The sequence below is a fragment of the Oncorhynchus clarkii genome, chromosome 1 (assembly GCF_045791955.1).
Source record: "Oncorhynchus clarkii lewisi isolate Uvic-CL-2024 chromosome 1, UVic_Ocla_1.0, whole genome shotgun sequence".
Taxonomy (NCBI): domain Eukaryota; kingdom Metazoa; phylum Chordata; class Actinopteri; order Salmoniformes; family Salmonidae; genus Oncorhynchus; species Oncorhynchus clarkii.
The window spans coordinates 63,832,435-63,856,388 of NC_092147.1; the positions used below are offsets into that span (position 1 = coordinate 63,832,435).

The following is a 23,954-nucleotide window of genomic DNA, read 5'->3' on the forward strand; positions in this document are numbered from 1 at the left end:
GCTTGTGGAACATCCAGGTGCTTTTTTTGAACTTCAGACGTGCAGCAATGTTTTTATTTTTGGACAGCAGTGGCTTCTTCCATGGTGTCCTCCCATGAACACCATTCTTCTTTAGTGTTTTATGTATCGTGGACTCGTCAACGGAGATGCTAGCATGTTCAAGAGATTTCTGTAAGTCTTTAGATGACACTATAGGATTCTTCTTAACCTCATTGAGCATTCTGCGCTGTGCTCTTTTATATTTAAAAAACAATTTAATCTTTTTAATTTGGCAAGTCAGTTAAGAACAAATTCTTATTTACAATGACAGCCTAGGAACAGTGGGTTAACTGCCTTGTTCAGGGGCAGAACGACAGCTTTTTTACCTTGTCAGCTCTGGGATTCGATCTTTCGTTACTGGCCCAGCGGTCTAACCACTATGCTACCTGCCACCACTAGGCTACCTGCCGCCCCTTGCAGTCATCTCTGCAGGACGGCCACTCCTAGAGGGAGTAGCAACAGTGCTGAACTTTATTCATTTATAGACACTTTGTCTTACTGTTGACTGATGAACATCAAGGCTTTCCAGCTTTATGCAAGTCAACAATTCTTAATCTTAGGTCTTCTGAGATCTCTTTTGTTTGAGGCGTAGTTCACATCAGCCAATGCTTCTTTTGAATTGCAAACTCGCATTTTGTGAGTGTTTTTTATAGGGCAGGGCAGCTCTAACCAACATCTCCAATCTCATCTCATTGATTGGACTCCAGGTTAGCTGACTCCTGACTCCAATTAGCTTTTGGAGAAGTCATTAGCCTAGGGATTCACATACTTTTCCCAACCTACGCTGTGAATGCTTAAATTACGTACTCAATATAGACCAGAAAAATACAATAATTTGTGTGTTATTAGGTTAAGCACTGTGTCTATTGTTGTGACTTAGATGATCAGATACAATTATGACCAATTTATGCATAAATCAGGTCATTCCAAAGGGTTCACATATGTTTACATATACTTATTAGCATTACTAACCTTGATATTACAAAGATTCAGTGGGGTTTGAAAATAGCCCTTGTGTTCAGTGCCGGTATTACCGAATGTCCCGGTATTGTGTAATGTACACTATATATACAGAAGTATGTGGACACCCCTTCAAGTTAGTTAGTTTGGCTATTTCAGCCACACTCGTTGTTGACAGGTTTATAAAATTGAGCGCTAAGCCATGCAATCTCTATAGACAAACATTGGCAGTATAATGTCCTTACTGAAGCACACAGTGACTTTCAACGTGGCACCTTCATAGAATGCCACCTTTTTTAACAAGTCAGTTTGTCAAATGTCTGACCTGCTAGAACTGTCCCGGTCAACTGTAAGTGGTGTTATGGTGAAGTGGAAACATCTAGGAGCAACAACGGCTCAGCCGCGAAGTGGTAGGCCACACAAGCTCTCAAAACAGGACCGCTGAAGTGTGTAGCGTGTAGAAATAGTCTGTCCTCACTACAGAGTTCCAACACTCACTATCAAGTTCCAAACCTGCTTCTGGAAGCAACGTCTGCACAAGAACTGTTTGTTGGGAAATTAGTTTGGGTTTCCATGGCCGAGCAGCCACACACAAGCTTAAGATCACAATGCCAAGCATTGGCTGGAGTGGTGTAAAAGCTCGCTGCAGTTGGACTCTGGAGCAGTGGAAACAATGAATCACGCTTCACCATCTGGCAGTCCGACGGACGATTCTGGGTTTGGAGAATGCCAGGAGAACGCTACCTGTCCCAATGCATAGTACCAAGTATAAAGTTTGGTGGAGGAATAATAGTCTGGGGCATTTTTTCATGGTTTGGGCTAGGCCCCTTAGTTCCAGTGAAGGGAAATCTTCACTCTACAGCATACAATGACATTCTAGATGGTTCTGGGCTTCCAACTTTGTGGCAACAGTTTAGGGAAGGCCCTTTCCTGTTTCAGCATGACAATGCCCCCATGCACAAAGCGAGGTCCATACAGAAATGGTTTAGTTGAGATCGGTGTGGAAGAACTTGCCTGGCCTGCACAGAACCCTGACCTCAACCCCATCGAGGACCTTTGGGATGAATTGGAATGCTGACTCCGAGCCAGGCCTAATCACCCAACATCAGTGCCTGACCTCGTTAATGCTCTTGTAACTGCTGCGAGGACTTGATTCCATTCAATGTTCCAACATCTAGTTGAAAGCCTTTCCAGAAGAGCGGAGGCTGTTCTAGCAGCAAAAGGGGACCAACTCCATATTAATGCCCATTATTTTTGGAATGAGATGTTTGACGAGCAGGTGTCCACATACTTTCGGTCATGTGGAGTAGGTATAAAGGTATGACAATCTAGATACCGCCCAAGCCTACTTACGTGACTGATGAACGAGAACACAGGTCACCACTCCATGCTCTCTCTGGCTCAATGTTCTAATACAACGACCCCAGCTGCTCAGGTCTGCTCAGACCCTTCAAAACACACACACACTGCTCATGTCTCTCCACCGTCTGCACAAATGGAAATAACCAACACGGCCCCGGGGTGCAGTTGACCTCCGACTCGTCACGATTGATGATGGACTTGTTTGTCTGGGCTTTCTTGTTTGTCTCAGAACGTTTGTGTGTGTGTGTGTGTGTGTGTGTCGGTGGTGCCATGCTTATCATTGGTTTTGAGTTTTGTTTGTGTGTCTTTTGGATGCTTGTGTGTAAATGTGACAAAATTAATAGAGGGTATGCTTTTTTTTTGTAAGCTTCTTATTCAGTAAGTTTTTGTGTGTGGTTTGTGTTTTCTGGTGGGTCCTTGCATAAGGCTGTACTTTTGTGTGTGTGTGTGTGTCTAGCCGTGCCCTGTGGTCAGTCCCTGGTTGTGGATGTGGGAGGGACTGCAGCCTGATAACAGGCTCGGAAGAGTCCTCCTACACCACCACTATTTTTACCGGGCTAAAAGTGACACACTCACCCAACACACACACTCAACACTGACTGTAAAACGCCTCACAAAAAACAAACCTTACAAAGAGAGTTTGATTTTGTTTTGTATTCATCTCAAACGTTGCCAAACCATTCCCATAAAGTTTCCCCAAAGAGTTGGTGTCCCTCATCAAAACGACAGGTCAAACGATAGGTCCACCTCCGCCACGGTTCCATCTCCAGGCAGGGACACAACAGTGACCTCTCACCCCCATCTCCCTTCTCCTTCCTGGGCTAAAACATCGGACCATGACCCTTCTGCTTTATGGATCTCATCTGACTGGGGCTTCTTTATTTTAGCTCCGTCTCATCCCATCTCCCTTCTCGTCCCGCCTCTGGTTTTTGCTCAGTCTCATGCTTTTTGTAGGACGGTTTGGGTTCTATAAATATTCCTGTTTCCTCGGATCGAGTCCGGATTAATCCGGCTGAGACTCCCACTAGGGACTTCCCAGTTCAGAGTTTGGAGGGGGCAGGGAACGACGGGGAGAAAAGAGGGGTGTGGTGGGGGCTGTTTGTGAAGGCCAGTGGGCGTTGGCTGGGAGCCAGGTCTGGTGCTACGTGGTCTGCCTGGTTTTCCCCTGTTGCCTTCCCTGCATGGTGTAATGAATGGCTTCCTCCACTGTGGCTGTGGCCCAGCTAAAGAGTATACTTACTAGGGCCCAGAATACACCGAGTACACAGAGGACCGAGGATGCCGAGTACACAGGCACTGCGTCAGAATACATCCTATACAGACTACACATCATCCGACCTAGCCTCAGAATATCGGTCTTGGTCTCTCCATTGTAGCATCGGCAATATATCAACTAGGGTTTGCAAGAGTCGGAAACTTTCCAGTAAATTTCCAGAATTTTTCTGGAAATTTTCAATGGGAAGTTAAGCCCGGGAATTTGGGGAATTTTGCTTAAATTCATTTAAAAAAAGTTAGCTTATGACAGTGAACCTTTTTTGTGTGATACACATGGCAATTCTACGTCTTGTGGCATATTTTGCTTGAACTATCCCCAATTCAATGGAATTGCAACCCTCTGCATGCACAGTGCATTCTTCCATCACATGTACAGCTGATTCTCAAGATCTTGCACACTAATGAGCTGCTATTGAGCCAACACTACTACACTGTCTGAGCCAAGGACGACATGCTTTCTGGTAAGTTTTGATTACAATACTGGGTGGGGTGAATATATATTTTATATGACATTATTTTTTTTTAACTAGTAAATAGTAGCCTACAGCAAAGTGTGTTTAAATCATTTCTAACTTGTTAACAATTTCTGCTAGTTAGTTTTTGCTACCATGTTGGTTTTCGCTTGCTTGAGCCTGCTAACCGAGGAGTGGTAATTAACCTGTTTCCAAACATGTTTCATTTTAAAACATCTATCTTACAAATTAGTTGTTTAAACTGCATGGAATTGTACATGGAATTGTATTTGTGTTGGGGTTTTTTTCCTAATTATTTTCCTAATCTTTACAGGAAAATGCCATGGGCACTATCTGATGTGGAGACATTTCACTGCAGCTAATGTAGAAGGAAAAGCTGTGTACATTTGCAAATACTGTGCCAAATCATATGTGAAGAATGCAACAAAGATGCAGAATCATCTGACCAAGTGCATAAAGTTCCCTCAGCCCTCACAACAAGCAACCTCTGACAAAAGTCCCTCTACTTCTATTCAAGGTGAAAATGATGAATCCGACACCTTATCGATAGCAACAGCTCATGGACCTCCTGGAATCAGGAGTTTTTTTTACTCAATGGAGGAACGTAGTCAGAGAAATCCTGATGAATGTCTTGCTCGAGTTGTGTATGCAACTCTTTCACCTCTTTCACCTGATGCTCACAGGCAATGTGTATTGGAAGTGATTTCTGAAAGTTCTTCGCCCAGCATACACGCCTTCAACCATACATGCTTTATCTACTCATTTGCTGGATGCAGTTCAACAGAGTTCAAGTGAAGGTCAAGCAAATCATAGAGAAAGCAGACTGTATTGCAAACATCTCTGATGGGTGGTTGAATGTTTTTGGGCAAGGAATAATTAACTACATCTCCACCCCTCAACCAGTATTCTACAAGAGCACAGACACAAGGGACAACAGACACACCGGTCTCTACATTGCTGAAGACACTAGTGACAGACAAGACTGCTTGGTCTAAAGTTCTACCATCACATTACACCCATTGGCTATGCTGCTCATGCATTGAATCTGCTCCTCAAGGACATCATGGCACTGAAAACAATGGATACACTCTACAAGAGAGCCAAGGAAATGGTTAGGTATGTGGGTCATCAAGTTATAGCAGCAAAGTGAGAAGATGCTGCCCAGTAAAACTCGTTGGGGTGGTGTTGTCATCATGTTTGCAGTCTCCTGGAGGGGAAGGAGTCTCTCCAAGAAATGGCCATATCACAGTCTGCCGATATGGACAAGATGGCGCCGACAGAGATGGTCGCCTCGCTTTAGCTTCTTTTTTTATGTATTTTATTTATTATTTCTTACGTTGTTAGCCCAGGAATTCTCAAGTCTTCTTCCATACAGCCGGGAAGAACTATTGGATATAAAAGAGATTACATCTTACCAACATTATGACCAGGAATACGTCTTTCCCAAAGCGGATCCTTTGTTCGGACTTCCACCCTGGACATGGGATCTTATCCCATAGGCCGACCCAAAACAACGCGGTCGCCGCAGGAGAGGCAAACGGAGCGGCCTACTGGTCAGACTCAGAAGGCGAGCACACCATCCACCGCTTCCGAGCATATTACTCGCCAATGTCCAATCTCTAGATAACAAGGTGGACAAAATTAGGGCACGAGTTGCCTTCCAGAGAGACATCAGAGACATTGGGATATGTTGTCAGAGTCCCTCATTAAAATACAAATCAATTTATAACATTTTTGACATGCGTTTTTCTGTATTTGTTGTTGTTATTCTGTCTCTCACTGTTCAAATACACCTACCATTGAAATTATAGACTAATTTCTTCGTCAGTGGGCAAACGTACAAAATCAGCAGGGGATCAAATACTTTTTTCCCTCACTGTATATACTCAAATCTCTGGCCACTTTAATAAATTGACTTAAAGGTACAGTTGAAGTTGTAAGTTTACATACACCTTAGCCAAATACATTTAAACTCGGTTTTTCACAATTCCTGACATTTAATCCTAGTAGAAATTCCCTGTCTTCGGTCAGTTAGGATCACCGCTTTATTTTAAGAATGTCAAATGTCAGAATAATAGTAGAGATTTATTTCAGCTTTTATTTCTTTCATCACATTCCCAGTGGGTCAGAAGTGTACATACACTCAATTAGTATTTGGTAGCATTGCCTTTAAATTGTTTAACTTGGGTCAAACGTTTCGGGTAGCCTTCCACAATCTTCCCACAATAGGTTGGGTGCATTTTGGCCCATTCCTCCTGACAGATCTGGGGTAACTGAGTCAGGTTTGTAGGCCGCCTTGCTCGCACACACTTTTTCAGCTCTGCCCACAAATGTTCTATAGGATTGAGGTCAGGGCTTTGTGATGGCCACTCCAATACCTTGACTTTGTTGTCATTAAGCCATTTTCCTGACTAATGTCTTGATGTTCCTTCAATATATCCACATCATTTTCCGTCCTCATGATGCCATCTATTTTGTGAAGTGCACCAGTCCCTCCTGCAGCAAAGCACCCCCACAACATGATGCGGCCACCCCCGTGCTTCACGGTTGGGATGGTGTTCTTCGGCTTGCAAGCCTCCCCCTTTTTCCTCAGGTTGTGTCGATTTATAGGACTCATTTTACTGTGGATATAGATACTTTTGTGCCTGTTTCCTCCAGCATCTTCACAAGGTCCTTTGCTGTTTTTCTGGAATTGATAAGCACTTTTCACACCAAAGTATGTTTGTCTCTAGGAGACAGAACGTGTCTCCTTCCTGAGTGTTATGATGGCTGCATGGTCCCATGGTGTTTATACTTGCATACTATTGTTTGTACAGATGAACGTGGTACCTTGAGGCGTTTGGAAATTGCTTAGCTGATTTCTTTTGATTTTTCCAATGATGTCAAGCAAAGAGGCACTGACTTTGAAGGTAGGCCAGGAAATACATTCACAGGTACATCTCCAATTGACTCAAATTATGTAAATTAGTCAGAAGCTTCTAAAGCCATGACATAATTTTCTGGAATTTTCCAACCTGTTTAAAGTCAGTCAACTTTGTATGTAAACTTCTGACCCACTGGAATTGTGATACAGTGAATTCTAAGTGAAATAATCTGTCTGTTAACAATTGTTGGAAAAATCACTTTTCATTCACGTAGTAGTTGTCCTAACCGACTTGCCAAAACTATAGTTTGTTAGATTACTTTAGATGATTAAACTAGATATTACTGCATTGTCAGAACTAGATGCACAAACATTTCGCTACTCTCGCATTAATATCTGCTAACCATGTGTATGTGACCAATATACGGTGCGGCAGGTAGCCTAGTGGTTAGAGCGTAGGACTAGTGACTGAAAGGTTGCTGGATCGAATCCCCTAGCTGACACGGTAACAATCTGTCTTTATGCCCCTGAACAAGGTAGTTAACCCACTGTTCCTAGGCCGTCATTGAAAATCAGAATTTGTCCTTAACTGGCTTGCCTAGTTAAATAAAGGTAAAATAAATATTAAATACAATATTTTATTTGACAGCCCCATCAAGAGGATCTTCCTGGATGATGTACTTTGGGAGAGAGTGGTAAGAAGCCTGAAACTCCTGAAACCTATAGCAGTAGCCATTACATGGATTGAGGGAGACAATGCCATCCTGTCTGTTGTTCAGACTGCTGCAGATGTCAGAAGTCCGTACTGCCCTGCCCACTTCACTGTTGCTCCAAGCAGAGGAAACTGCAGTTCTGAAAAAGATCAAAAAGCGTGCCGACTTATGCCTGAATCCCATACACGCCGCAGCGTACATGTGGGACCCCAGGTATGCTGGCAAGAGCATCCTGTCTGGTGCAGAGATCAACAAGGCCTGTGGTGTCATCACTACTGTGTCTCGCCACCTTGGCCTGAATGAGGGCAAGGTTCTTGGCAGTCTGGTGAAGTACACAGGGCTTTGGGTTGGAGATAAGATATGTTGGCACGACTGCCATATTGCATCAGCCACCTGGTGGAAGGGACTTTGTGTATCTGAAACTCTTTCCCCTGTTGCCTCAATCATCCTCCAAATCCCACCAACATCAGCCCCCTCAGAGCGCAACTGGTCCTGTTTGGGAACACACACACACTAAGGCATGCAACAGGCTGACCGATACAAGGGTTAAAAAATTGCTGGCCATCCGGGAAATTTGAGGCTTTTTGAGCCTGACAACGAGACATCCTCAACAAGGTTGGAAAGTGACAGTGAAGATGAGGCCTCAGTCTGATGTTCAAGAGGTGGACATTGAGGAGGTCCAGGGAGAAGACATGGAAGCCTGAGAGGGAGACAACCAAAGCTTTAGTTTCTAGACTATCATTTTACAGATCTATGTAAAAATGTTTTTGGGAGATGCGATGGATATTCAATATTTCAATATTTCCTTTTATTTTGTTCAGTGAAATCATCCCATGTGAAGAGTCAACTCATTTAATTTAAGTTCAATTCATTACAAAATTAATGTTTTTATTTCTATTGGAAGGATTTAATCATTTGCAATTATGTCTACTTATGACAAGGTAAAAGTGTTATGTTTCTGTCTCCATATGATATGTTAAATATATCCAATGCCGGAAACATCTACATTTAAATGGTATTAATATTAATTCCTGTGAATTCCCATGGAAAGTTTCCACCTCTGAATATTCCCAAAATGTGCATCCCTAATCTCAACTGAGTATTATTATCATTTGGCCATTTTGTAATGCACGTAACAAAACGTTATGTCTTTCTTGGTCCCAAACAGCCACATGGTAACTGCACACATCGTTTTTCAGACCAATGTAAACTACTTAGACTTTGTTTGTGAACGTCTCCGAACCTCAGCGATTGTTTGCCTAGTCGAACGCACGGCACTTCACGCCTCAGTCGTTCAGCTACACACACGGTTATTACTTAACCAGTTGAAATGGTTTGTGTTTGTGTGTGTGGTCTAGGTGCTGTTCCTGCTGCGCTCCTACCAGACGGATACACACAGACCCCAGGCGGCAGGAAGTGACATCAGCCAAGCCCTGCGCCCACGACTGTGGCTCGCCTCCAGGTCACAACTCATTTGCTCGCTCTCTCACACACACCGCAACACAGATAACCATCCGTTCCTGATATTAAGAATAGCTTCTTTTTCCACTGCCCATCCTCTCTTTGGCTGAGTTCCCTTCACACCCCACACAGGCTTCCATTTCAAAGGAAGCAACCCCCCCACCACAACCACCAGTCTTTCTGCCCCATACCAGGGCCTGACCAGGTAAGCAGGAGATAGCACAGAGGGGTGTGGAGGGGATTAGCTAGCTTGCTGCGCTTGGTCCCAGTGACTCCTTATTAAGATGCCGAGGTGGATTCTTGTTCGCTCAGGCGCTGCACCATCTGTCCGTTTGATCGCTTGCCGCTTCACAACCCCCTGCAGAGATACAGGACGCACACGCTGGCGGTGGGGCAGAGAGACTCTACCCCCCCCCCCCTAGTGGAAACAGTCCTAGGGGCAGTCTACAACTGAGCTCATTTGAAGCATCCTTTACCTACCACTAGCGAATGTGATATGTGGGCATTGTCAAATAGGAATTCAAACTTTGCAAACAACTCTTGCGTTTTCACACACACGGTTTTGAGCTATAGTTTGGTTTGACTATTTGTAGCATTGTATTTTAATTTTTTCATTTGGTCTGGTTGGTTTCACATTGCCAAATGTCAATCCCTAGACAAAACCACTTGTCCATGCAAGTCATTTATTTATTGGACAAAAATGCTCACGCTCACATTTAAATCCATTTATGATTATCATGAAGCATCACTTTGTGTCCCAAACGTCATTTTACTTTCACTTTGGTCTTCCAACAACATGCAGAAGGAAACGGCGCAATAGCTGCTCTGACTGCGCCGTGAATAGGCCATCAGTAACCTGTATCTCTGGTTTAGCCCCCGTCTCCCCTAATTAACTCATAAATGCCCTGCTACTCACAGAATGTCTCAAGTAATGATGCTGCGTGCATCTCAAAGTGCTTGCAGTCAAACCACCAGTATTAATGTGCGACTCTGGTTAATTTAATACAATGTTACAAATAATTCAGTCAAATTATAGCTCAAAACTGTGTGAAAACGTCCTAAGTGTACACAAAGTAAAATAATTCCATGGGATGTCAATGTATGAGTACATAACCATTGAATTCTAGCTTGAGTCAGTTGTTATCCTCTTTATCCCCTTTTTTAGGCTTGCGGTCACTAAAGTTTTCATATGCTAGAATGAGTCCGCATCAGGCTACTGACTGCCCAGTGTATTCAACGTTGACTACAGAGGCCCATACTAACACACTTTTTAATGATTCACCATACCAGTGTCTTCATACAGATAACTGCCAAAAGAATGGAAACACTTAAATGAGGGATACAAAGTATATTGAAATCAGGTGCTTCCACACAGGTGTGGTTCCTGAAGTAAACATCCCATCATGCTTAGGGTCATGTATATTAATGCTGGGCATGCCATTATTTTGGCTACCATGGTTATGGCCTGATAGGATGACAATGCCCCCGTCCAAAGGGCATGAGCGGCAACTGAATGGTTTGATGAGCAGGAAAACGATGTGAACCGTATTTCATGGCCGTCTGTCACCGCATCTCAACCCAACTGAACACTTATGGGAGGTTCTGGAGTGGTGGCTGAGACGACGGTTTCCACCACCATCAAAACACCAAATGATGGAATTTCTCAGGCAAGAATGGTGTTGCATCCCTCCAGTAGAGTTCCAGACATATGTAGAATCTATGCCAAGGTGCATTGAAGTTGTTCTAACTAGTGGTGACCCAATACCCTATGAAGACACTTTGTTGGTGTTGCCTTTTTTTGGGCAGTTACCTGGATGTGGCCATTACTAATGCCTAAGGATCATATGGAGTGCATTGTTTTGCTTGACATCTGACGCTTTACTAGGCCCGACCCTGAACAGGCTTGTTCAGTTTGGTATGGCCACAAGCGTATCTTCCTGAATTAGATCCCTTGGCTCACCTCTGCAACGCCTCAATGGGCTTGGGTGAGGCGAAGGTCGAGTCACGTGTCCTCTGAAACATGACCCACCTAGCCTCCTACTTTTTATTTTACTGCTCGCTTAACCCCGGGTGTCAGCTGTACCAATGTGTCAGAGGAAACACCATTCGACTGACTACCTGAGTCAGCTTGCATGCACCCGACCCTGGCACAAAGGGTCGCAAAAGCATGATGAGCCGAGGAAAGCCACGGGCCAAACCCTCTCCTACCGCGGGTGGTGCTGGGCCAATTGTTTGCTCCATTTCCCGTCAGTGGTGCCCCAGTACTGCAGTGCAGTGCTTTTGACCGCTGCCTCACCCAGGACCCTGACACTTCAGGATCTTAAATACAGCTTCACAGTGTTGGAACAGCCAGGTTGGGATGAGGCTCATCCCTTTACAAATCTGTTCTCACTTAAACCTCACTCTTCTCTTCCTGTGTGTGTGTGTGTGTGTGTGTTTAATATCCGAGTGATGAAAATGTGACGTCAACATCACACACTGTCCCCCTTGTTCTCACACACGCGCTTGTGGGCTTTCGCAGCGCTGAGGTCGAACGCTGTGGTCACACGCTTGACGAGCACACACATATACACCCCCCGTCTCTCTCTCTCACACACACACAAGCTGCTCTGGTGTCTGTTGTACATACACACAGTTACCTTCATGTATATTTACAGAAGTCTGTCTGGTGACTCACTGACATATTACACACACACACACCATGGAGATGATGGGACTCTGTAGGCCCTTTGGCATCTCATCCTGGGATTTTTCATCTTCATGAATAGGAATGTGGCGGTCACCAAGTTTCATCAGCCGGTGATTGTCAAGCAAATAACTGCCGGTCTCACGGTAATTGACTGTTAATCAACAAACACATTTAGCATCTCCTGGTTTCTACGTACAGCCTACAAGCCACTGATGTTCCATTTTTAAAAGTCTAATAAATCCATGTAATATAGCCTACACCATCACAATAGACCGGTCTCAGACTACATTTTCTTTATATCATGTTTCCTATTTCAGAAGAACAAAATAGCATACTCTGAGTTGTCCTTATGTTAGGTCCTGATCTGGCTATGCCATATGGCTGTGGGCTACACTAGTTCATTTAGCAGACAAGATTTGCTTAGAATTCCATGGCATTCATTTTATATTGTTTTATAGTATGAAGAATACAAATGAACAAAGCTGAATGAAATAGAAAGGATATTTTCTCCAAACGATTTGAGGGAGTGCGCATGTGGCTATTCTGTGTTGAGCGATTAAAACCTCTTAGGGATACCTTTTTTTCCAGTTTTCGCCTAAAATGACATACCCAAATCTAACTGTCTGTAGCTCAGGACCTGAAGCAAGGATATGCATATTCTTGATAGCATTTGAAGTTAAACACTTTGAAGTTTGTGGAAATGTGAAATGAATGTAGGAGAATATAACACATTAGATCTGGTTAAAGATAATACAAAGAAAACAACTTTCTTTCTTTTTTTTATCATCTTTGAAATGCCAGAGGCCATTATAAACTCAGAAAAAAAAGAAACGTCCTCTCACTGTCAACTGCGTTTATTTTCAGCTAACTTAACATGTGTAAATATTTGTATGAACATAAGATTCAACAACAGATACATAAACTGAACAAGTTCCACAGACATGTGACTAACATAAATGGAATAATGTGTCCCTGAACAAATGGGGTGTCAAAATCAAAAGTAACAGTCAGTATCTGGTGTGGCCACCAGCCGCATTAAGTACTGAAGTGCATCTCCTCCTCATGGACTGCATCAGATGTGTCAGTTCTTGCTGTGAGATGTGACCTGCAAGATCCTGGACATTTCTGGGGGGAATGGCCCTAGCCCTCACCCGCCGATACAACAGTTCCCAGACCTGCTCAATGGGATTGAGATCCGGGCTCTTCGCTGGCCATGGCAGAACACTGACATTGCTGTCTTGCAGGAAATCACACAGATCGAGCAGTATGGCTGGTGGCATTGTCATGCTGGAGGGTCATGTCAGGATGACCCTGCAGGAAGGGTACCACATGAGGGAGGAGGATTTCTTCCCTGTAACGCCCAGCGTTGAGATTGCCTGCAATGACAACAAGCTTAGTCCAATGATGCTGTGACACACCGTCCCAGACCGTGACGGACCCTCCACCTCCAAATCGATCCCGCTCCAGAGTACAGTCCTCGGTGTAATGCTCATTCCTTCGACGATAAACGCGAATTCGACCTTGACCCCTGGTTAGACGAAACCGCGACTTGTCAGTGAAGAGCACTTTTTGCCAGTCCTGTCTGGTCCAGCAACGGTGGGTTTGTGCCCATAGGCGACGTTGTTGCCGGTGATGTCCGGTGAGGACTTGCCTTACAACAGGCCTACAAGCCCTCAATCCAGCCTCTGTCTATTGTGGACAGTCTGAGCACTGATGGAGGGATTGTGTGTTCCTGGTGTAACTTGGGAAGTTGTTGCCATCCTGTACCTGTCCCCACAGGTGTGATGTTCGGATGTACCGATCCTGTGCAGGTGTTACACGTGGTTTGCCACTGTGAGGACGACTAGCTGTCCTTCCTGTCTACCTGTCGCGCTGTCTTAGGCGTCTCACAGTACGGACATTGCAATTTCTTTGCTCTGGCCACATCTGCAGTCCATATGCCTCCTTGCAGCATGCCTAAGGCACGTTCACGCAGATGAGCAGGGAGCCTGGGCATCTTTATTTTGATGTTTTTCAGAGTCCGTAGAAAGGCCTCTTTAGTGTCCTAAGTTTTCATAATTGTGACCATTATTGCCTACCATCTGTAAGCTGTTAGTGTCTTAACGACCGATCCACAGGTGCATGTTCATTAATTGTTTATGGTTCATTGAACAAGCATGGGAAACAGTGTTTAAACCCTTTACAATAAAGATTTGTGATGTTTTCAGAAATTTACAAATTATTTTTGAAAGACGGGGTTCTGAAAGAGATGTTTCTTTTTTTCCTGAGTTTATCACTGAGTCCAGGCGCAATTTAGATTTTGGCCATTTAGATGGTGTGTGTGTGTGTGTGTGTGTGTGTGTGTGTATACACATACATATATACATACATACACACACACACACACAGCTGCCATCTAAATGGCTAAAATCTAAATTGCGCCTGGACTCAGTGATAAACTCAGGAAAAAAAGAAACGTCTCTTTCAGAACCCCGTCTACTACTAAAAAAAATTTGCTTAAAGTAACCATTTTGAATGTTTTATCCAAATAACAGTGACTCACGTCTAGCGCAATGCTCAGTGCTAACGCTCACCTTGGTCAAGACAACTGATTGTGAGAATTCAATTTTGTCAACAGATGCCTCTCTTGTATTGTTATGGGTATCTTTTGAATCAAGCAGAAAATACGCCTCAAGTCAAAGAACAGTGAAACCTGATTGTTCGGTCTCTTCTCTCCTTCCTCCCTCCATCCTCTCGCACATCCCCTTCCTCCTCAATATCTCCCTCCTGTTTCCAGGCAGAACCTGTGTTTAGTGACCCGAGCTGTGTTTGTGGACGTGCTGGGGGCCGTGTGTGGAGCCCTGGCTGCTCCTGTTGGAGGTAAGTGAACCAGACAGACAACTGATGTGTTGCACTGCCTCCCTATTCCTTCATTAGGCAAGACAATGGAGAAAATGGAGAAGTGCTTCAAGTCCAGGTTTTTACTGTTGCCTCCTTTTCAAACGGTTTTCTCTCATTTGATGCCAACTGAATGTGACCCTTCCAAGTGTGGCATGGAACACATTTGAGTTGGTTTGATATGGAAACAACTTTGGTTTGAGGTGGAGGGAAGGACATAAGAAAACCCTGGAGTACAAATAGCGGTAAAATGCGGTTTACACATTTTCAGCCAAGCCTTTTCTGAAGGTGATTCTATACCCTGGTGAATGTTATGCCATAAACGTCTGGCTTATCTCTGGTCTGGAGAGTTCACTTCGATCACTTAGCATGACCTCTCCATTTTCTTAATGATAATAACTGACGTGTGTTGGCATGGCCTGTCCAACTGTCCTCCATTTTGACCAATTCACAGAACTGTTGGTTGGTTTGTGGCCTGGGTGATTTAGGGAAGTGGGTGGGTGCGTGCGTGTGTGTGTGTTCGTCTGCGTGATCAGGGTCTCCACAAAGGAAGAATGTGAAACCGAAGGCGAGCCTCTGACAGATGGCGGGATTGTGCCTGTGACCCAGTTAGAGGAGGAGGGGTGTTGTGTGTGTGTTTTTGGTCCATGTGCTCAACACATGTCCCGGCCAGTGGAAACGTTTACGGCTGTTTTAAAACAAGTCTGCATTCAGCCTGGCCGCTGGAACCTTACATAACAAATACACTGCAGCCTCTGAACCCCTCTCAGCTCAACTTTGCCCTATCCCTCTGTCCTTCTCTACCTAATTAGCATAATGATTTTTAAAAATCCATAAAATCCTTTAGATTTTTTTGTATTGGACTATTTGTTGGTTCATGTAGTTAATCTGTTATTCATTGTGTTTTTATGGGCTAATAGCAGTAAGGCCCAAAAGGCCCTCCCCTGGAGGGATATTTTGTTGGGTTGTTGGGTTAGAGTTAGAGTGCCATTTACCGGGGGCATGGGATGATGAGAAATCATCCTTTTTCACTTTTACTGGCATCATCCACTAAGTAGGAACTGGAAATGTATTGGGCAGTTCCTGCAGACAGTCACATCGCTGTGTAACCAACACATCTCTGAGGGGTGAAGGAGGAGGGTGGGGGGGGCTCTCGACGGCGGCACAGTTGATCCCTCCTTCCCGCCACCTCTCCCCTCTGCTCCAACCAAGCCAGTAAAAACAGCAGCAGCACATTTTGGAGTTAGGAGCTCTCTCTGGCTCTGTCTGTAGGAGCTCTCTCTGGCTCTGTCTGTAGGAGCTTTCTCTCTCGCTCTCTCTCTCTCTCTCTCTCTCTGGCTCTGGCTCTGGCTCTGGCTCTGGCTCTGGCTCTCTCTGGCTCTGTCTCCGTCTGTAGGAGCTCTCTCTCTCTCTGGCTCTGGCTCTTTGTCTCTCTGTCTCTGAAATCCAACCCCACTGACTCCATGGCCAGCACTATCCTTACCGCTCAGATGGGTTATTCACTTGACTCAATCCACCTTAAATGATCTCAGTTAAACACACACACACACACACACACACACACTCTCAAAGTCGTTAGCACCATCTGGAGCTGATCCTAGTGTTGAATCACATGTATTTGTATTACTAGAGGATTTGGCTTTTCTGGAAAGGGTTGTGTCCATCACACACACAAATCATCAACATCAACACACATTCCCATAGACACACAGTCTCAAAAACATGCTCCGACACACACCCACCCACCCAGGGCCTGTAAGATAATTAGAGGGAGTGATGCCAGCAGGTTGTACAGGCTCCTCCATCATGGGAAAGAGCACATCTGCAGCACAGACACACACACACACACACACACACCGTCTGGGGTTTTGTTTTTCACAGTTTGGGTAATGACGGGAGAGCATGATGTAAAATCCAGCTGTGAATGTGTACTGGTAAACTCAAGAAACTGAAGTACGGACATACCTAGACACACACACACACACACACACACGTATTGAGTGGGTCAGCACAGTACTCTACCCTTAACTTTGTTTTAACCAGGCTCTAATGTATATACACACCCTGGACAGGGTCAACACGGGCCATGACTCCAGCAGTACGTACACACACACACACCTCTTTCTTACATAGTGGGCTTGCATATATCAGGATATATTTCACACAGACATTCACACACCAGCACAATAATTTATTCTGACACATACCTTCCAAGTGCATAACATAACAAACACGTATAACCTCCAAGCCTCACACAAGTTTGCTCTCACACAGACACTTTCTAAGAGGGAGCGAAAGGAAATGGTTTGTGAGTTGGACTGGGCGTTTACGATACATCTTGGATTGGATTATGAAAGTCTACACAGCGAGAAGTTTGTTTACTTTTAATCTAAATACACCGGATGGATATTTACACGTTTTAAAGCAGTGTTACCCCGGCAAAGTTTATTTAAACCAAATGTGGTTTCATTTTTGTTTAAATATTTGACGTGTTTTGAGTAGACCCACACCACAGTGCCGATATAATTCTCTCACGTACTCGCTCTCAAAAACTCTCGCATTTCCACGTTCAGTGTGTTTCAGGTTTGTCAATGCAAGTTTTTGCTGGAAAATCATTATTGTGAAAAATGGTGTTTAAAAAAAATATATATTTCACCTTTATTTAACCAGGTAGGCAAGTTGAGAACAAGTTCTCATTTACAATTGCGACCTGGCGTATCGTGGATATTTCTGTTATATTGTGTTATGTTTTAGTATTTGTAAGACCCACTGCCAAACTGGACAGGCTATTGAGCCATTTTAGAACCAGTGGTCAGTCAATGTGCCCCGGGCCTGTTTTGAGTCGACTGTTGTACTGTGGTTTTTCTGTATGACCGACTGTGTTTCCTCTGACTGCTGTCTGGTCATGTGTCAAGTCGTTAGAAAGACACGCACTGAGATACTGGCCTTTGGCATCCAGTGTCCACACACACACACACACACACACACAGAGAGATACTGGCCTTTGGCATCCAGTGTCCACACACACACAGAGATACTGGCCTTTGGCATCCAGTGTCTACACACACACACACATACACAGAGATACTGGCCTTTGGCATCCAGTGTCTACACACACACACACATACACAGAGATACTGGCCTTTGGCATCCAGTGTCCACACACACACACACACACACACACACACACGCACACACACACACACACAGAGATACTGGCCTTTGGCATCCAGTGTCCACACACACACACAGCCAGTTTGTGGTGGACCGCCTTTAATTTCCTCACTGAATCCCGGCTGTGCCCCCCCCCCCAAGAGACTCAGCTATTTTGATGAATGCCATTATAAAAACAACTCTGCTCTCAGCCTAATTATGTTTTCCCTCTCTCACTATTTCTCTCCCCCTCTCCCTAACATCAGTTTCCTGGCCTAGTTGAAAGGGAAGTCAGGAGTTTGGGCTGCTCCCTGTTTGACTTGATTCACTTCCCTCCTGCTCTGTTTGGGTTGTTGCCGTTACCCTGCTGCTCCGGCCGGCCTCTGGAATTGTGGAACACTGGTACGGTGGAGTTGTGTACGATCTAGATTGAGTGTTTGTGCACGTGTGGATACTTCTACATGGGGTCTAACTGGAGAGGAAAGGCCTGACAACCCAGATAGGGTTGCAGTGTCCTTCCCCCAAATGCAGACCGGCTGCTCTTCTCGCTCTCTCGCTCGTGCGCTCTCGCTCTCTCGCTCGTGCGCTCTCTCCCTCTCGCTCTCTCTCTCTCTCTCTCTGTGTGACAAGCTTCCATTTGTCTCCAGTCATCCTCATCCCACCGGTCCCTTCTCTCTCTCGTCCCGTTGTCATTCCTGTCCTCCCATTATGGCCATTACGGGCCGCTCATGTGGCCACCGGACTCTTTGAGGATCTCGTACCACGGTAACCCGGCCCATCTCCGCGGTAACCCTAGACCGTCCCCGGGGGAATGCAGCATTTCCCTTCCTTTTTGTCTGGCTCATGTTGAGTGGCGCTCGAAGGGGGCCAGGTTGAGTTGCACTTTTTCTTTCTGGGGGGTGGAGGGAGGTGGTGTGTGGGTTAATATTAAGCTGGCTGTGAAAGGAGGCCCTGTGAAGATGTCTTGGATTTTGGAGCATTGTAGCTGGGGAGGGGGTTGGGGATGGAGCTACAGAAAGATATTTGGTTACCAAAAAACTTCCTGGTAGCGCGGTAAAGCTGTGCTTCAGGGAGAACTGGTGTGGGTACGTGTGTGGTCATTGCACGTCTATCAACCACTGGAGCCAAGACATAACAGACAGACTGAGTGTGGAGGTGTGAAGTGACTGGCACAATGAGGAGCCAGTCCAACAGAGTACAACAGAGGCGGTACATCCGTCACCTGTACACCCCAGAGGGTTGGCAGCACCTCCCTCAAGTGTGTGTGTGTGTGTGTCTTTGTGTGCATGCAAATGTTCTCTAACTGTTTTACGTCTCTCCTTAGACTCCGAGCTAAAGGAGTTGCGTGAGGAAACGCTGGCACTCCTGATGGCCTCTGAGCTGGTGACCCCTGGAGGCCCCTCTGCTGTGTGTGACCCCCCCGGCACTACCCAGTATCTCCTCAGCCTGGCACGCCTGGCACTCAGCGCCAGTGTGGAGAGCCCACTGCTGTGGGGCATGGAGGAGGATGGCAACACATCGCGAGGACCCCTGCTCCTGGGGTGTCTGCTGCAGTGCCCGCACTACGAAGTTCGTGAGCTGGCCCTGGGAGAGGTCCTGAAGAGGCTGGAAAGAGAGAGGGATGAAGAGAAGGGGGAGGGGGAGAGAAGCTCTCACTGGCCCCAGGAGACCATCATCTCAAACCTCACTACCCTGGCCCTGCATGAGGCCCACCCTCAGTCTCTGGCCAAGGTAAGACACCATGGGGAGGGCCACTAGGACCAGAGTTTTTCCCTCATGTCTGGTCATGTTTTAAGCATAAACTCCAGGGCTCTTAAACATGTTGATGGTTATTTGGTAGTTGGTCATGTAGCTGGTGTTTTATGAAGCCCGTGGGGGGGGAATCAAACCTACAACTCCACCCATCTCAATTGTGTTCAACCTCCCTCTCCCCAGTGACAAACTCAAGACAATTATAACAAATCAATTACATGTAGAAATCTGTTTTCCTTATTATTGCGTGAGAGTCTTCAAGCGCCATATGGCTACGCCAAGAGAACCTCTCCCTCCCTTCTCGGTCCCTCTGAGGTTTGGTAACTTTCCACTCCTCCACCAGGCAGCACCTCCTGCACCACGGTGGAGGTTTAAGTGAAAAGGCAGCCTGTTTATCCCAGCTAGAATCATATTTCAATTCCTCATAAACACTGGACAGCCATCCATTACCCAAATCTTTGCCCTGCCATTTTTATCATTAAGCCGTGTAAGAGTTGACAGGACTTGTCACTACTGGGAATGGTGTGTGCGTGCTCGCATGTGTGTGTTTCATTGAAAGCTGTTTTATTGCCCAGCCGTTAATGTTTAACCAGCCGGTCCGTTAAGCCGCATCTCTCCGCGCCAAGGACACCGTTTCCATGGCTAGCCCTCTGCTCCAGTAAAGCATTCTGGAAGGAAACACTGCGTTTGGGCCTGACTTCCTCTGTGGGTTGGATCTGTTGGCCTTTAAAAGAGCGGGAGCAGGGCATTCCGCTTCCTGTGAGACTGACCTGCAATCCTCCTCAGCCCAGTCTCTCACTTTACAGCTTTAGAGTGCTTTAAAAGTCTCAGACGGAACGGCTATTTGCTGAGTAAGGTGTGTGTGTGTGGGGGCTTGAAATAATTCCACTTTTCGAAATCGCATATCTGGATCTTCAAAATACATGTTCAGTTACTTTTATTTAGGGTTTTAACCTGAGCACTGCTGCGCGAGGGTGATGTGGGGCGGTGGTGTTTGGGATCATTGTCAGCCACGTTTCATCTTCAATTCCCTTGCTGATGGAAGGAGGTTTTCACTCAATCTCACGATACATGGCCCCATTCATTCTTTCCTTTACATGTATCAGTCGTCCCTTTGCAGAAAAACAGCCCCAAAGCATGATGTTTCCACCCCCATGCTTCACAGTAGGTATGGTGTTCTTTGGATGCAACTCAGCATTCTTTGTCCTCCAAACACGACGAGTTGGGTGTTTACCAAAAAGTTTGATTTTGGTTTCATCTTCTTCTGGATCATCCAAATGCTCTCTAGCAAACTTCAGACGGGCCTGGACATGTACTGGCTGAAGCAGGGGGACACGTCTGGCACTGCAGGATTTGAGTCCCTGGCGGCGTAGTGTGTTACTGATGGTAGGCTTTGTTACTTTGGTCCCAGCGCTCTGCAGGTCATTCACTAGGTCCCCCCGTGTGGTTCTGGGATTTTTGCTCACCGTTCTTGTGATCATTTTGACCCCACGTGGTGAGATCTTGCGTGGAGCCCCAGATCGAGGGAGATTATCAGTGATCTTGTATGTCTTCCATTTCCTAATAATTGCTCCCACAGTTGATTTCTTCAAACCAAGCTGCTTACCTATTGCAGATTCAGTCTTCCCAGCCTAGTGCAGGTCTACAATTTTGTTTCTGGTGTCCTTTGACAGCTCTTTGGTCTTGGCCATAGTGGAGTTTGGAGTGTGACTGTTTGAGGTTGTGGACAGGTGTCTTTTATACTGATAACAAGTTCAAACAGGTGCCATTAATACAGGTAACGAGTGGTGGACAGAGGAGCCTCTTAAAGAAGTTACAGGTCTGTGAGAGCCAGAAATCTTGCTTGTTTGTAGGTGACCAAATACTTATTTTCCACCATAATTTGCAAATAAATTCATAAAAAATCCTACAATGTGATTTTCTGGATTTTTTTTCTCATTTTGTCTGTCATAGTTGAAGTGTACCTATGATGAAAATTACAAGCCTCTCATCTTTTTAAGTGGGAGAACTTGCACAATTGGTGGCTGACTAAATACTTTTTTGCCCCACTGTATGTATCAGTGTCACATGGATATTTTCATTTCATTTAGAAAAAGCCGTTTCAGTGTTAAAATAGGCCTATAGAGGGCCTCCCGAGTGGCACTGCATCGCAGTGCTTGAGGCCCCACTACAGACCCAGGTCCAATCCCAGGCTGTGTCATGACTGGGAGTCGCAAAAAAGCGGCGCACAATTGGCCCAGTGTCGTCCGGGTTAGGGGAGGGTTTGGCCGGAGGGGCCTTAGTTGGCTCATCGCGCTCTAGCGACTCCTTGTGACGGGCCGGGTTCCTGCAGGCTGACTTTGGTCGTCAGCTGAACGGTGTTTCCTCTGACACGTTGGTGCAGCTGGCTTCCGGGTTAAGCGGGTGGATGTTAAGAAGCGCGGTTAGGCGGATCATGTTTCGGAGAACGCATGACTCGACCTTCGCCTCTCCTTAGCCCGTTGTGGATTTACAGCGATGAGATGAGATCAGACCTGCATTTGGGAGAAAAACAGGGTCAAATTAAAAATAATAAACATAAAAATGAGCACAAGTACTCACACTAACGTCTGTTCAGATATTCAAATAACCGTGCACATCCCTGGTGTGTGTTTGTGTGTGTCAGGGAGGTTGTGAGCTTGTCTGTTGTGTGTGTTTTAGGAGTGTGTGTGATTTCAGTACATGGTGAGACAGGAACCCATTAAAGGGAGTAGTAAAAAGGAAAAGCCATGGAACAGCAGAGAGACCAGAGGCTAAAAATCGTACTACTTTAATATTTGTCTGAGACGGCAGCACTGTCACAAGCTGAGGGACACAGAAGCCGTAGAACCTGCTCACGTCCCGTCCAGACTGACACCCACTCTCACTGCTATCCCTCTAATCCCATACAGGGATTGTTTTAAAGCTTCAATAACAGCTCCATGCTTTAAAAATAAATGATCATCAAAGAAATATGCAGGAGGAATGTCAACAGGTGTTGGGGTTTCTGAGGGAAAACAACTCTTTCCTCCCTCGACTCGCTCGGCTGATCCCTCAGGTTGAGGTGGGACTGGAGGAAGGTAGATGTAGTCAGGTCCTGGAAAGTGGATAAGGGGAAAGGGAGAGAAGGACAGCTGGGTTGACAGATCTAGCGATGAGGCAGAGAGTGAGCGAAAGGGATGAAAGCCAGAGACACACAGAGGCACAGGATGTGTGTGTGTGTCAGCTGTGTGCCCGTGGTTTGGGTTAGCTGGGAGGATCTGAACGTCCAGAGGGGTAAAAATATCTCCAGGGCAGAGTGCCAACTCACACAGGACAGACACCAGAGCTGTGGGCCTGAAGCTAGGACCCAGTAGTTCATGTTCAAGACTAGACATTAGTCAGGAAAAAATCCTGCTCTCACTTCACCTCTATTTATTTTATTTAACTAGGCAAGTCAGTTAAGAACAAATTCTTATTTACAGTGGCGGCCTACCCCGGCCAAACCCGGACGACGCTGGGCCAATTGTGCGCCGCTCTATGGGACTCCCGGTCACGACACAGCCTGGGATTGAACCAGTAATTTCGATGACTTGTATTCAATTATTAGTAATCGAATACAAACCTTGAATCGAGTATTTTAATACTCAGATGTGGTGCTGCTCAGTCCTACTCTATTTCTCTCCTTTCCTTCTCTTTCTTTCTCACTCTCTCTCTCCCGCTCCATCCCTCTTTCCTCAGGTGCTGCAGGTGCTGTCTGTCCTCAGCGTGAACTCTGACCTGCTGTGGAGGGACGGTCTGCGGAATCTGACCCAGACAGAGGTCCTGGAGCGGGTTCTCACTCTGGCTGAAGGCTTTGCCCACAGGTGAGCCCAGCCACCAAGGGCCTGAAACATCAATACACTATTATCCTTTTCACACTACTGAGCTGAGTCAAGCCAATCGAACCCAGGCTGGCCTGGTTGCTCATCCACCACCACAGTTGTTGAAGCCATGCTTGTAAGGCAATGTGGAAAACCAGCACAGTAATGGTTCAGGTCAGCGGACTCGGCACGCTAGTGTGAATCAGGTCTACCCGCACAGTCCTTAACAAAAGTCGAGTTTAGGATGGGTTAGGATCTCCGTCAGTAAGCCTCAGCACGTCCACAACACTGAGTCATTGAGTGCTTTCTCTTCTTATCCTATCAGCCTAAGATTCCATTACTACGATTCCATTACTTTCAATATCAGGCATAGTGCTCTTGAACTTCTCCCAGTCCAGCCTGTGAGACGTTATGACAGTCACACTCTCTTCCAGCTGTGCAGTGCCTTGCAAAAGTATTCATACCCCTTGGATTTCTTCACATTTTATTGTTAGAAAG

General features: G+C 45.7%; 1 protein-coding gene across 2 annotated transcripts in view; it reads left to right on the plus strand.

Moving 5' to 3' along the window:
- Positions 1 to 23,954, plus strand: part of LOC139410405 (THADA armadillo repeat containing) — a 104,073-nt gene that overhangs the window by 44,136 nt on the left and 35,983 nt on the right. For both annotated transcript variants that reach the window (XM_071155797.1, XM_071155798.1), the window contains exons 30-33: positions 9,044 to 9,147; positions 14,612 to 14,694; positions 19,190 to 19,596; positions 23,335 to 23,459. In XM_071155797.1, the coding sequence (XP_071011898.1) occupies positions 9,044 to 9,147; positions 14,612 to 14,694; positions 19,190 to 19,596; positions 23,335 to 23,459 (719 nt within the window). The remainder of the gene's footprint in view (positions 1 to 9,043; positions 9,148 to 14,611; positions 14,695 to 19,189; positions 19,597 to 23,334; positions 23,460 to 23,954) is intronic.